Genomic DNA, 14,578 nt, shown 5'->3' on the forward strand with positions numbered 1-14,578 from the left:
CGCTAAAATCAAATTTAGGTTAATCTGAACGCCACTGAACAAAAAGCATTCTCCAATTTGTGTGGATTTTCTTTTCATCAAACTAGCTGTCATGGTTTAAGCCCAGCTGCCATGCAGCCGCTCGCTCACTCCACCCCCCTTCCTCCCTCTGCTCCCGGAGGGATGGGAAGGAGAATCAAAAGAATGTAACTTCCACGGGTTGAGATAAGAACATTCCAGTAACTAAGGTATAACACAAACCACTACTGCTACCACCAATAATAATAATGATAAGGGAAATAACAAGGAAAGAGAATATAACCGCTCACCACCCACTGACCGATACCCACCCCGACCCAGCAGTGATCTAGCCCTTCCGGGTAACTGCCCTCAGTTTATACACTGGGCATTATGTGCTGTGGTATGGAATATCTCTTTGGCTAGTTTGGGTCACGTGTCCTGTCTCTGCTTCTTCCCAGCTTCCCCTCTTTTCTGGCAGAGCATGAAATTCAGAAAGACCTTGGCCAGAGTAAACATTACTGAGCAACAACTAAAAACATCATTATCAGCGCTGTTCGCAGGCTGCAAGTCAAAACCACAGCACTGCACCAGCTACTATGAAGGAGAAAAATGACTGCTGCTGCTGAACCCAGGACACTAGTGATTTAGATTAGGGATTAGGTGAGATCAAATGATTTGCCTTCTCACTGCCCATCTGGTCTGCCAATATAGAAAGTGTTGGACAGCTAGAGACGGACAGAAGTGAAACAACTTTAAACAATCTAATTTTTAGATTTTGGCTGTTCGAGTCATATATAATTAGTCTGAAATTAGCAAATAATACCTTAAACAGAAACAATAAGTATGTTTACTGTTCAGTTTCTCAGTTGATAAGCCTTTAGCTATTGAATTGCTAAACTAAGTTGATAAATTGCTATAAGAAGTCTAGAACACATAACCATTGAGTTAATAAAGTGTGTGTTTCTCGTTGCTGATTTTCTAAATAAATGTCAACAGCACCCTGTAAAATTATATGAAGATAGCTTTGATCTTACTTGTAATAGTTTATGTTAGACTAGATATTAGGAAAATGTTCTGTACTGTGATAGTGGTGAGGCACCAGAATGAGTTGCCCAGAGAAGTGAATGCTCCATCCCTGGAATTGTTCAAGGCCAGGTTGGACAGGGCTTTGAGCAACCTGGTCTAGTGGAATGTGGCCCTGCCAGAGGACGCAAACCCCTGCAGGGTGTTGGAACTACATTATCTCTGTGGTCCCTTCTAAGCCAATCCATTCTATAACTCTATGGTGAATAAACTTTGATGGATGGTCCACTAGTAGAATGAAGTTTTAGTTTCAAGTGTTTCAGCTGCTTTTTATCTGAAAAACAGGTATGGTTGGGGTTTTGAATCTTATTACGACAGTTTTAGAGGCAGCAGTTTCAAAAATCAGGTGACTAATTTCTCTGCGTCTCCTGCTTTAGAGGACAATTACAAATATAGATTAGTAAAGATTAGTAAAATATTTGGGTTGTTGAGATAAAAGCAAACACACTTCTAAACAGATTAATGGATTTTGACTCTGGTCAATGTGTCCTTGGAATAAGCAAAACTTCTTGGCCTCTGAAGTACATTAGAGCAGGCTTCAGGATATTAAAGCTGTTTTCAGCAGTTCAGTATCCCATCAGAAGGGGCATGGAGAAGAAATACAAATATAGAGAAGGTCAGAATAAGATTCTAGTGGCAAATGCAGGGTACAAGAGATTGTAAACTGAAAATGTAGACTAATTCTTGATAAACTTCTGTTGACTTTAGTAGAGCAGCATTAAAGATTAATTTGATCTCTGCTTAAAAAAAGTTTCTTCCTGCACATTCTAAATTAAAACTATCTGCAAGGGGCTCATGCTGATATATGCTTTCTTTTACTCTAAATAGCACTCCTCACAAAGCATATTTTTCATGTGCCAAAAACTGCCCAAACTAAAATAAATTTTTACATCTAGATCTAAAATGTATTGGAAACGAACCACTCAAAACAATATTTGGTAGTGCTTTTATTAAACTAAAAATTAGTTGCATGATATAATTTTTATTTGTATTTGTTTGATTCTGCACTATGGATTCAAATGGCCCCTTACAATTTTTAAGGGCATTTTGTATTTGCCTCCTCAAAAGATATAGGAAACATGCAAGGATTCAGGAGCATCTGGTAGCTGTAGCTGAATGTTGTATATGTTTGGAAGATTGTTTGTAGAACTACAGAGGTATATGGTGAACTTTGAGATTATATTTTACTTACTGCATTGTTTTAAAAATCTTCATTTAAAAGGTTTTATCTAAATGAAAGTAAAATTGTCAAATTCAAGATTTAAAATCCTGCTTTTTCCCTGCTGTATGGAAGGAAGGTGAGTGAAAGAGAGTGAGGGGCGGAAAGAGTGCAAAGTCAGTAAGCAGGACACCAAATCACAGCATTATTTCTATTGGAAAAGACCCTTAAGATCATTGCATACATCCATACACACCATCAAGTTCACTACTAAGCCCTGTCCTTAAGTGCCACATCTACAAGTCTTCTCAAATACCTCCAGGGATGGTGGCTCAACCACTTCCCTGGGCAGCCTGTTCCAATGGCTGACAACCCTTTCAGTGAAGAAATTCTTCCTAGTATCCAGTCAACCTCCCCAGGCACACCTGAGGCTGTTTTCTCTCATCCTATGTTTCATATTAAGATTGTACCAGTGTTTTAACTGTGGAAAATACAAAGCTTTAGATATAAGTAAGTATTTAGCTGCTCTTTCTCGAGCCAGTCAGTCCCAGTTACCCCATCAGTCATTGCCTTCTGTTGATTGTGACTTCCTGGTAACACCACTGCTGCTCTAAGTTAAACCAGTTTCTCATGATACTTTTCTGGTGGCTGCTAAAACTGCAACATTCAGTTTAGTGTAAACTTACTAGTTGAGTTGGTTTAGTATTGTAACTTGCATGTAGAATATAGGTACTGATGATCTGAGCTACTGACAGCACAAGTTCATTGACTGAACTGTTTATTTTCCTGTAATTTGCTTTCTTCCTAACATCCCATTAATTTCATATGGATTATCAGTATTCTTATAAGGTACTCACTGAATTTCTGAACAGTTGTATTTAACCATAAGCTGCATTTGACCCTATTATTATTCCTGTCTTGCTTCCATGACACTTCCATGTGCCACTAACAGCAGCCCATGAAGCAGTTACATGAAAAGAGTTTATTTATATGAAGGTTCCTTTTCCTAAAGACTTTTATTCAGCAAGCATCTAGATCAAAACCTGTCTGCCTGTACTTATACAATAGTTAAACCCACTCTTTTCCCTTTTCAAATATACATACCTTTTTCCACACAAAGCTGTTATAAATTGTGTTGTTTCAGGCAAACCATGACCTTTAAACTATAAAACTATATAAACTATAGAAAAGATGAAGTATTCAATTTCAGGCATTAAATACCAAGCAGAGGGTTTAACAGGTATTTAAACATGAAGTAAAAAAACATCAGGAGATTTTAGTCTAGGTATATTTAACCTAAAATAGAATTTGGCATACTTTAGTTATATTGAGAAGATTAAACTCTGAGATGAGTTTTCTACTGATGAAGTACTAAGAACAGAATGTTAAACAACATTCCGTGCTTCAGCTGGCCCTTTAAAAGTCAAATAACTCTCATGCCCTGTACTAGGTCTGACTGGGATGGAGTTAAGCTTCTTCATAACAATCTGTATTGTCTCCCCATTCAGCTCCTTCTCCTCCTTCCTGGTCCAGGGTAGGAAAGAGGTTGGGAGGAGGCACAGCTAGGACAGCTGACCCCAAATGACCCAAGGGGTATTCCATATCATGATTTTGTGCTCAGCAATAAAAGCTCATGGAAACATTCTTGTTTTCAAAAATAAGGAGGGGGACTTTTTTTCTCCTTTCTAAAATTTAGGGGGAAAACATGGTTGTCTTCTGACTAAAGGATACCTTTCAGGAGAAAGTAAGTATAGTTCTTTTTTTGGTCCTCAGGTGAAAGTGTTGAGGAAAACGCAAGTGTTGTTGTGAAGCTCCTTATTCGACGTCCAGAGTGCTTTGGACCAGACCTTAGGGGAGAAGGAGGAAATGGTTTGCTGGCAGCTATGCAGGAAGCTATCAGGATCTCAGAAAATCCTTCTCGTGACCTTCCCTCTCAGGCATATAAAAGAGAAGGGTAAGTAAATGTGAATGCTTGTTTGGCAAATGATGATTTAATAGCTGTTTTACTCAAGCTTGGAATATATGGATAATAGGCTTTGTTATTCAATATTATACAAACATAGAGTATTAGAGATTTACACCCACAAGCAGTTGTCAGATGGAATTTGTAAAATGTGAGCTAGATAAAAGTGGAATAAGAGTTACAGAAGAAGCCTGAAGGGCAAAGCAAAGAAGAGAATGCTGTTGTGGAATGAAGCTAAGGTAAAGTGAAAGAGGAAGATAGAAGGCTCATGTGAAGTCATTTATTACTGTTCAATTGCATGCTTACTCTAAGGATACCCCTGTAATCCAGAGCCAGGGAAAATTAATATATCTAATTAATAGTCTCTGGATCATGAACATAGCTCCAGAGAGGAGCTATAAAATTTCATTAGCAAAAATGCTCTGGATTTTTTTGTTTATCTTTTAGGGATGATGATGATGATGAGGAGGAGGAGATTGTGCATATGGGCAATGCAATCATGTCATTTTACTCAGCTCTTATAGATTTACTTGGACGCTGTGCACCAGAATTGCATGTAAGCTCATTTTGTCACTTGCTCAGAAAATGTAGATTTGTAAACAGAACTGTACATGTCTAACTAAACTGTTCTCTGTTCAAAGGTATCTTCCCTTCAGAAGGTGGACTTTATTGCATTCCTCTCTGTATCTAGACAGATATGTTTCCTGCAAACTGTTTATAAGGAATCGTGGTCTTCTGATTACTTATGTTTTTATATATCTGAAATTTTGGGGACTTTTTATATGAATGTGGAATCAAAGCAAAGATGAACTACTAGTGTTGCACATTTACGCTACCATCAAAATTTCTGGAAGTCATAAAATACTTTTGTGATACAGACCAGCTTTTGTGTGCACTGATGAAATATGGTATCTGCACCGCATGGATGCACAGAAAAATATGTAAAATTACTGTTTTGACTGTAATGCCCATAACAGCAACATGCAAGACTTCGTTTTAAGTTAGACAGACTTCTGCTTGTCAGTATTTAAAATTTGTTATAGTATAAATCCAGCTGAAAATGCAGTATGTATCTCAAAACAAGAAGCAAGAAATTTGACTAACAGCTTCTGGCTACCTGTTAGCAAAGGTATTAGCTTTATTTTCTGTAAAGCTGTGTGTAGGAGTCTGTTGCCAGGTATAGCAGTTTCATGTTAAGAAAATTACTGGAAGAGATTTTCAGAGACAGAGGTTGTGAATATCTAATTTCTGCTAGAAGTTGAAAGGAGTTGGTCACCTCTTTGTTGTTAATGCCTTCTGAAATTTTCACGGCATAGAAATAATAGAAAAATGCATAGATGCATCAGACAGGTTTGCATCTGTAAGGTAGAGAGGCAAGCTCAAAACCCGGTACTATAGGTTCTGTAAGTAACAAGTCTTTCAAAAATTTCCAGTTTTATCACTTTGTCTGATTGCTTAAGGAATCTTATCCATATTTTGTGTGTTATTGGGAATTTATAATAATGTGAAATTAGCCAAATTAGGACAGATTCAAAATTAGGCTTAGGTGAAAATCAGCAACTGCTTTACAGTTCTGTGGGAAGTTAAATTTCTGTGCATTTTTTTTCACCAGTGTTTGAAAAAAGCATATTAAGATCTGTATTTTGATGACATTTTTCTGATGTAATAAATTTCTTAATTGATTAACTTTCTCTAACAGCTTATTCAAAGTGGAAAGGGGGAAGCTATTCGAATCAGGTCAATCCTTCGATCTCTAGTGCCAACTGAAGATTTGGTTGGGATTATAAGCATACCACTAAAGCTGTCAACAGTTAACAAAGGTAACTTTAGTACTTCTATTGGACGAGTTCACCTTATATAAAAATCTTCTGGCACATAAGACTTCTGGTGTAAAATAGAGAAGTTTTTTAGAGCTGAGTACAGACAGAGCACTTTTCTTCAGATTTTAATTAGATAGCTATCAGTTAGAGCAGCTTTAGTAGAACAAATACTCCTGTGGAGCACAGAATATAAGGACATAGTAATACTTTACAGGATTGCACTGTAATGGGCTGCCCATCTCAGTGCTTGGTCTCCAACAGTGGCTGTAGAGGTGCTATTTTTTTGGGTAGGATAAATAAGTCTGCACAGAGTTCCTTTGTACTTCCACATTATCCAGTTATTTGATTAGAAAGATTAGAGTGTACCTCCCTGCCCATTAGTATCTGCTTCTGGACCTGGTGTGCAAGAATGCATCTAATCCCTTTGGAATAATGTCTGTACCCACAAATTCCTGTGGCAGTAAGTTCCAGAAATTCACTATTTGCTACATGAAAAAGTGTTTTAAGCATTTCTGTCCATCATATTTGAAAAATCATGGCAGTCAGGTGAAGTTCCTGACGACTGGAAAAAGGGAAATATAACCCCCATTTTCAGAAGGGGAAAATGGATGACCCAGGGGATTACAGACCAGTCAGTCTCACCTCTGTGCCTGGCAAAATCTTGGAGCAGATTCTCCTGGAAGGCATACTAAGGCACATAAAAAAACCCGAGTTGGCTGGTGACATTCACTAAGGGGAAATCCTGTCTGACCAATTTGGTGGCCTTCTATGGTGGGATTACAGAACTGATGGAAAGGGGCAAAGCAGTTTACGTCATCCACCTGCACTTTTGCAAAGCTTTCGACACTGTCCTGCACAACATCCTTGTCTCTAAATTGGAGAGACATCAGTTTGATAGATGGACCACCCTGTGGATAAAGAACTGGATGGATAGCCGCATGCAAAGAGTTGTGGTCAATGGCTCAATGTCCAACTGGAGACCAGTAATGAGTGGTGTCCCTCAGGGATCAGTGTTTGGACCAGTCTTGTTCAACGTCTTTGTCCGTGACATAGACAGTGGGATTGAGTGCGCCCTCAGCAAGTTTGCCGATGACACCAAGCTGTGTGGTTCAGTTGATACACTGGAGGGAAGGAATGCCATCCAGAGGGACGTCAACACGCTTGTGAGGTGGGCTAACACCAGCCTTATGAAGTTCAACCAAGCCAAGTGCAAGGTGCTACACCTGGGTCGAAGCAGTCCCAGGCACAGCTACAGGTTGGGTGGAGAAGAGATTCAGAGCAGCCCTGTGGGGAAGGACTTGGGGGTGTCGGTTGATGAGAAACTTAACATGAGCTGGCTTCAGTATGTGCTGGCAGCCCAGAAATCCAACAGTCTCCTGGGCTGCATCAAAAGGAGTGTGACTAGCAGGTCGAAGGAGGTGACCTGCCCCTCTGCTCTTCTGAGACCTCACTTAGAGTATTGTGTACAGTTCTGCTGTCCTCAACATAAGAAGGACATGGAGCTGTTGGAAGTCCAGAGGAAGGCCACAAGGATGATCAGGGGACTGGATCACCTCTTGTATGAAGACAGGCTGAGAAAGTTTGGGCTTTCAGGGGAACAGCCTGGAGAAGAGCAGGCTGAGTGAAGACCTCAGAGCATCCTTCCAGTGTCTGAAGGGGGCCTATAAGAATGCTGGAGAGGGACTCTGTATAAGGGACTACAGTGATATAGGACAAGGGGCAATGGGTTCAAACTGAAACAGAAGTTTAGGTTAGGTATAAGGCAGAAGTTCTTCACTGTTAGTGTGGTGAGGCACTGGAATGGGTTGCCAAAGGAAGTTGTAAATGCTCCAGGTTGGGCAGAGCCTTGGATGACAAGGTTTAGTGTGAGGTGTCCCTTCCCATGGCATGGGAGCTGGATCTAGATGATCTTAAGGTCCTTTCCAACCCTAACTATTCTATGATTCTATGATTGTATTTTTTATTATGCTCAGCTGGTATTAATTAGGACCCTTGTATTGTAGTATTTTGCGATTTCTGGTATAGCAGTTCTTCATTCATCTTGTCAGCTATCTGTAATTTTTGACGTCCCATTCATATTCTTTCTCAGTCCTCATTTTGCCAAATTGAAGAATCTCAAGTTTTCTTAGTTTCTCATCATAAATACTCCATTAACTGAATCATTTTAGTTGCCCTTCTGTGTACCTTAGCTATCTCTATTCTGCACTCCCAAGAAACAGAAAACAGCTGTGGAATGCACACAAGACGCAAATATTTTTGTACTAGTAATGTGGGCACACCACATTACCAACTGAGTTCAGAGTGCAGAAGTGTATTGATCATTGTGTTCTTGCTTGTTGTGCAACTGTTGATTCTTTCCTTAAAGTAGTCAGTGTGGTTATCCAGGGTGGATTTATATCCACAAAATAACTTCCAAGATAACCATACAAATTGAAATTTTCTATGAAGCATAAACTCAACAGAGGATGACATTGTTATGGCTTATCATCTTCATGTTTCCTATTAATTTCTCCATATTTATGGGATATAAATTACCAGTCTGTCATTTTTTTATACGGCAAAATAATTTTAGCTTCCTTCCCCTCCTGTTGTACTTCCTGTTTAACAGGAATTGTCTATTCCACTTTACAGTCAGAGATGGTTTTTCTGATGCACAGTTAACTTCTGTGTAATTGTCGTCTTCCCCTTAGGTTCTATGCTTTTTTAGTCTAGCTTACATGAGACAAAAAAGAAAATTCTTAACATTTTTTGCCTTCACAGTTGCTATATATTTTTAATATTTGCAGTATTATTTATCTTTAATTATACCATATAAACATTCTCCATATTTCTAATGAAACAAGTAGATTACCAGTCATTCTTAAGCTTTCATTTAAGAGTGAAGTAACAGTAAATTGCAAAATAATAAGGTGTTTTGAAATAATAGAAACCTAGTAATCTTTTTCAGCACACAAGAAAACAGAACAATAATATAATTTTCATTGAACATGTGATTTTACACATTAAATGTAGTTTTAGTGTCTTTCACTGTGTTGCTTTTCCTTGTTTATCAGTTATCTACTATTAAAAATTAAATTATATATTTATGTAGATGGAACAGTAAATGAGCCAGATATGTCTGCAAATTTCTGTCCTGATCATAAAGCACCCATGGTACTCTTCTTGGACCGTGTCTATGGTATTAAGGACCAAAGTTTTCTCCTTCACCTACTGGAAGTTGGATTTTTACCAGATTTAAGAGCCTCTGCTTCTTTGGATACAGTAAGTATTTTACTATGGAGTTCAGGCGTAGTGGCTGAACACAGTGGCTTCATAAGTGTAAAAAATGGAATTTCAAGTCAAAACAGCTATTAAAAAAAAAAAAAGATAGTGTAGGCTCGCTGTAAAGACAACAGTAATAATTCTGTTACTATTAATTTAGGTTGTTTAATTACAACCTAATTAATAATTAAATAATGCTTATGATCTTAAGCATTCAGTGCCACTTTATGAATCAGTAGTGCAATATAGTTTAGAAACTTTTAATACAGGCTTACATTAATTATACGGTAAGTACATTTCGCATACTGTAATAGGTCTACTGATTACTTTTACTGTGTCCTTCCAAGAGTTACACTGAAAACTCATATATGTGTAGATACGAAGAAATTAAGTGAGGTCAAAGTGCTACTTAATGCTTTGTGGTTTTGTTAACCTGTTTAAAGAAAAAGATGCCTTTCTTTTTTTTTTTTTCCTCCTTTTGGTTCAGAGTACAGTGGGCCAAGAGATGGACGGCAAGTGGATTACTTGGATTTTATCAATTGAAAAAAAAGCGCTTTTGTCCTCATGTGTTATGAATGGATATAATTTTAGCACTCAGTCATTAAGGGGACTTAAGGAGTATTTAATTATTCTGTTTTATAGACTTCATATCTAGTAACCTTTATTCCATCTGATACTAACAGTCATTTACTACTTCACACAGGTTTCTCTAAGTACCACAGAGGCAGCTCTTGCGCTAAATAGATATATTTGCTCAGCTGTGTTTCCATTACTTAAGAGATGTGCTCCCCTCTTTTCTGGAACAGAGCATCACGCCTCTCTTGTTGACTCCATGCTTCACACAATATATAGGTTATCCAAAGGACGTTCCCTTACAAAAGCACAGAGAGACACTATTGAAGAATGCCTGCTTGCTATTTGCCAGTATGTATTATACCTTGTGTACAAATTGATTTCTTTTGTGCAGTATATGTATTTTAGGAATTTCTTACTTTGGTTATAAAGTAGAACTATGATTATTTTATTCTTGTGTGAAATAAATTGCCAGAATGCGTGATAAGATTTGTTTTTTCCTAAGAGAAAATAGATTTGATTTTTCCATTATGGGTACTGCATTACACAAACTGTCATGTTGATATGAGCTTTATGGTGATACAGGATAAATTCTGATTATTTGTAAAAACAACACCCCAGTAATACCAAAAGTGTTATTGCAAGTCTGACAGTAAGTATGTGTCAGGGAATTAAGGGATTGATGTCTGTGGTTCTGATTGGGGTGTGAAGAACCTTCACTGTAGTTGGAAAAAAAAAAAAAAAAAAGACAAAATTACCTCCCACTCTTCAAATCCTAAAACTGAACTGAGCACTGAAGACATACCAAGAATTGAAATGTCGATTTGCCAACTGAATCATAATTCTTGATCTTTGTTATAAACTGTAGTGCTACTTGTCTGGGCAGTGGACTGTGAAATTAGTAATGCAGTGTGCATTTTCAGTTTGTGCATAGCACAAAAAGAGGATAGAGTGGAAATGAAGATTTGGAAAAGCCAAAAGAAAAGGGATCAACATAAGGAATAATTTTGCTCTTTTGGAAACAGCTTAGGAGACCAGGAATCTTCAGCCTGAAAAAGTGATGACTGAAAGGGAGATATGAAAACAGTGTTTTTATCTTGATTTTGAGTCTATTGATCACTGAAATTAAATAGCTAGAAAAAAATGCTGAGTAATTTATTCAGTCTTCTAGTTGAGATTTATTTCTTACAAGAATAATCATAATGTATTTTCCTGATCAGTTAGGAATGTGTTGTTGCTTTTTTGTTTCATATCAGAAACCATTCTGTTAGGTCATATTCTGTTTCTTTTGCTCAGATTGTTCTCTCTGTGTATTCTGAAAAATATCCAGCACCCCTCCCTCTGCTGTTGTCTGATACAGTCATACACATTGTCTGTTCACCTAAGAGAGCTCACAAGTAACACATCTTTCTGTGCTACATTCTTCTATATGTAGATGAGGCATAAGGGTTCCTTAAGCACATACCATTGTTTTTTCAAAACACATTTATAGTGATTTGAACTCTAATATGCAAATTTTTACTGGACTGTATGAACTTCACAAAGAACTTATTTTTTTTTTTTTTTTAATTACAGCCACTTGCGTCCCTCTATGCTACAACAGCTGTTGAGAAGGCTAGTTTTTGATGTGCCCCTACTCAATGAATACTGTAAAATGCCTCTTAAGGTAAATGCTTTACTTTCTGTATATATAGTCCATGTAAAACTTACTTCATGATAATCTGCCATTGTTATGTTTTTAAAAACCAGAATGGGGTGGGGTGAAGCCCAGGTTTTTTCCAGAGAGAGATGGTTTAAAGGGTGTACTGCAGGTGACTTTTGCAATGTTTTGAATAATACTGAGGCCACCAACTACAAATGACAAAAATAAAATCAATTTGATTTTGTAAAAGGTTTTTTACCAGAATCTGTCATGTCCTGCTTTATACCTTTTCATTGACTCTGTTTTTATCCTCTGAGCTAATCTGTATTCACATGGTGACAATCCTGAAATATTGTAATTTTGCTACTCACTGTCATCTCTGAGAATCCCACAGCAGCAGCTGGGAATAATACACACTTTATATTTTCAGAGTATGGGCTCTACTGCTCTCCCAGAAAACAAAAGAAGAAAAAGAGACCATTTTTATGAGCCATTAGAAATGAAGAAACAGAAATAAATAATGATACTTGTGTAACTGTTTAAATAGATACTGGCAATTCGGAGTTCACTAACCAGTATGTTATTTTGTTAAGTACTGATGTTTTATGTGCATTTCTTTTTCTTGAAAATTCTAGCTTCTGACAAATCATTATGAGCAGTGCTGGAAATATTATTGTCTGCCTTCAGGAATGGGAAGCTATGGAATTGCAGCAGAGGAAGAATTACATTTAACTGAAAAATTATTCTGGGGAATATTTGATTCCTTGTCTCATAAGGTAATGACTTTAATACACATTACAGTATGGGGTGACTAAAAAAGCATTACAATGATAATTTGTTGTGACAAGTGCCTATTTATCAGTTCATTCACCTAATATAGGGCATATGGCAATTAATGTTTTTAATGAAATAACTTTCTAATGAAAAATTGAATGCTGAATCTTGAAAGATTCTCTCCAAACTAATGAAATATAACACATTTGTCTTGATGCACCCATATAGCTTTACACTAGTAATAAGGCAGATTGGTTTCTGCACTAACAAGTTGGTGATGTCACCTGTCCTGTTTTGGCTCTACTAAACTTTTAAAAATTCTTTTTACTGGCAGAAAATTAATTTTAAGAAATGTATGTATATGCTTGTCAAATAGTTGGTGTATGCACAGTAAATCTACATTGTTTGCAAACATAAACTTGTTTGGGATTTTTTGGGGGGGACTTGTTTTGTTTTTTGTGGGTTTTTTTTGTTCCTTTGTTTGCTTTCTGGGCTTTTTTTAAATTTAGTTTTCTGGTTATTGCCCAGCTTGCGAAATATAATGCAACATTCTTTGAAATATTTTTTTTTCCATTTTCCTGTTCCAGAGTGTGATCCTGGGATTATTTTTTTTACTTATTTTTGGTCTGAGTAATTCTAATAATGAAGCAAGAGAAATATTTTTGAAGTGGATTTGTTTGTTTGTTGTTTGCTTTCTAGAAATGGTTGGCGTCTGTGTTGTAACATCAAAAAGATGCCTGAGCTATCTGAGTAAAATTTATGAAAAAATTATAATAGCATCAAACTCTTGCACTTTAGTGTTCATCCGTAGCTCTTAAAGCCTTTTAAAACTATACCATTATGTGCATTTTACAGCTAGGGAATCTGAAAGATAGAGAAGTGATTTTTATTTATCCTAAGCATACAATAATGTTGTTTCAAAGCTGGAAGGAGAACCATGGCCTACTGTGATGTGCTGCCACTTCTTCTAGCACATGTTTTTTTATGATTTAGTGTGTAACAGTTTACCTTGAATATGTTTGATGGCGAGTTGCTAAAGATATTTTCTTCAAATGTAATTCTACCTCATATTTTTATATATCAAGTACATCTGTGCTTTCTAGAGCTAAAATGACTATTCAGAAGACCAAATGCACCTCTTAGCAGGACAATATTTGAAAAATAATGAACTGCCTTTGCTAAACACAACTTTCTTTAACCAATATGATTTAAACTGAAACAGATTACAGGAAAAGAGGGAGAAATTACAATGGCTTCTGCAGCTAACATAGCAATTAGTCATTTTAGAACTGAAGCTGTATTTCATAGATGGGTGTACTTCTATAACTAGGCAAACAGTAAGGCCCCTTACTAGCCCAAAGAAAGCTTAAGAGTCATACTTGTATGGTATATACTTATAAAAGTGCCAGCATCCTTTCATGTTAATTTGAGTAGTCTTTAAAATGTATCAAGTTAGCATCAAAAAAAATAGATGTCGTGCAGGAATAATTTTGCTCTATGCTTAATTTTTAAATGTGCTTTACAGTTTGTTTGCATCTTCTAATATTTGGACATATGGCTGCTTGGTTTTCACTAACATTTTGCATGTTTTTCTGTTGGATTTTCCAACCAGTTCCTATCTCTCCTGCAGAAGTATGATCCAGAGCTCTTTCGAATGGCTTTGCCTTGTCTAAGTGCTATTGCTGGTGCCTTGCCCCCTGATTATTTAGACACACGAATTAAATCAACTTTGGAAAAGCAGACTTCACTGGATCCAGAAGGAAATTTTGATCCCAAGCCTGTCAATACAGCAAAGTGAGTCATATAAATCATAGTAATATCCTTTCCTTAAATATTGTTGTACTATTCCTTATCAACAGTTTTTTTCTCCTGTGTAGGAAAAGTTGGCTAGTCACTGGCTTTTTAATGTTACTAGTACTTTTCAGAAGTAGTGTAGGGATTTTTGCTTCCTCCTGCCAAATACTTCACTGTGACATATTCTGTTTACTCGATATAAAACGTCTATAAAACGTCTTCTTCTCAGCACTGTATGGACATTAAGTATTTCCCTGTTATTAGGTGCAGACTACATAACAAATTCTATACTTCTTATCTACTTTATGCCTAATAATTCAAATGTTTGAGATATGTACACTTGTAATAGGTTTGATGTTATTATTTAGATTGTGTTTATGACAAATGGTACAAGATCACCCAAATCTGGTGATTCAGTTGGCCTATTGCCCAATTTTTATAAAATCCCCAGTTTTGAGAATTGATCTGATCTGATCTGATACAGAAAGGTAAGCAGGTTATGTGTGGTG

At 36.8% G+C, this 14,578-nt stretch overlaps 1 protein-coding gene across 12 annotated transcripts in view; it reads left to right on the plus strand.

Moving 5' to 3' along the window:
- RYR3 (ryanodine receptor 3) overlaps positions 1-14,578 on the plus strand; it is a 217,712-nt gene that overhangs the window by 131,746 nt on the left and 71,388 nt on the right. For 7 of the 12 annotated variants that reach the window (XM_061380161.1, XM_061380166.1, XM_061380162.1 and 4 more), the window contains exons 44-51: positions 4,016-4,196; positions 4,653-4,761; positions 5,905-6,025; positions 9,117-9,286; positions 9,990-10,210; positions 11,435-11,525; positions 12,137-12,277; positions 13,888-14,069. In XM_061380161.1, coding sequence (XP_061236145.1) covers positions 4,016-4,196; positions 4,653-4,761; positions 5,905-6,025; positions 9,117-9,286; positions 9,990-10,210; positions 11,435-11,525; positions 12,137-12,277; positions 13,888-14,069 — 1,216 coding nt within the window. The remainder of the gene's footprint in view (positions 1-4,015; positions 4,197-4,652; positions 4,762-5,904; positions 6,026-9,116; positions 9,287-9,989; positions 10,211-11,434; positions 11,526-12,136; positions 12,278-13,887; positions 14,070-14,578) is intronic. The other 5 variants (XM_061380165.1, XM_061380172.1, XM_061380171.1 and 2 more) reach the window with 1 other exon arrangement.

Source organism: Neopsephotus bourkii, unplaced genomic scaffold (assembly GCF_033783945.1).
Source record: "Neopsephotus bourkii isolate Nb327-2 ecotype Australia unplaced genomic scaffold, CSIRO-AGI_Nbou_v1 NB_1792, whole genome shotgun sequence".
NCBI lineage: Eukaryota > Metazoa > Chordata > Aves > Psittaciformes > Psittacidae > Neopsephotus > Neopsephotus bourkii.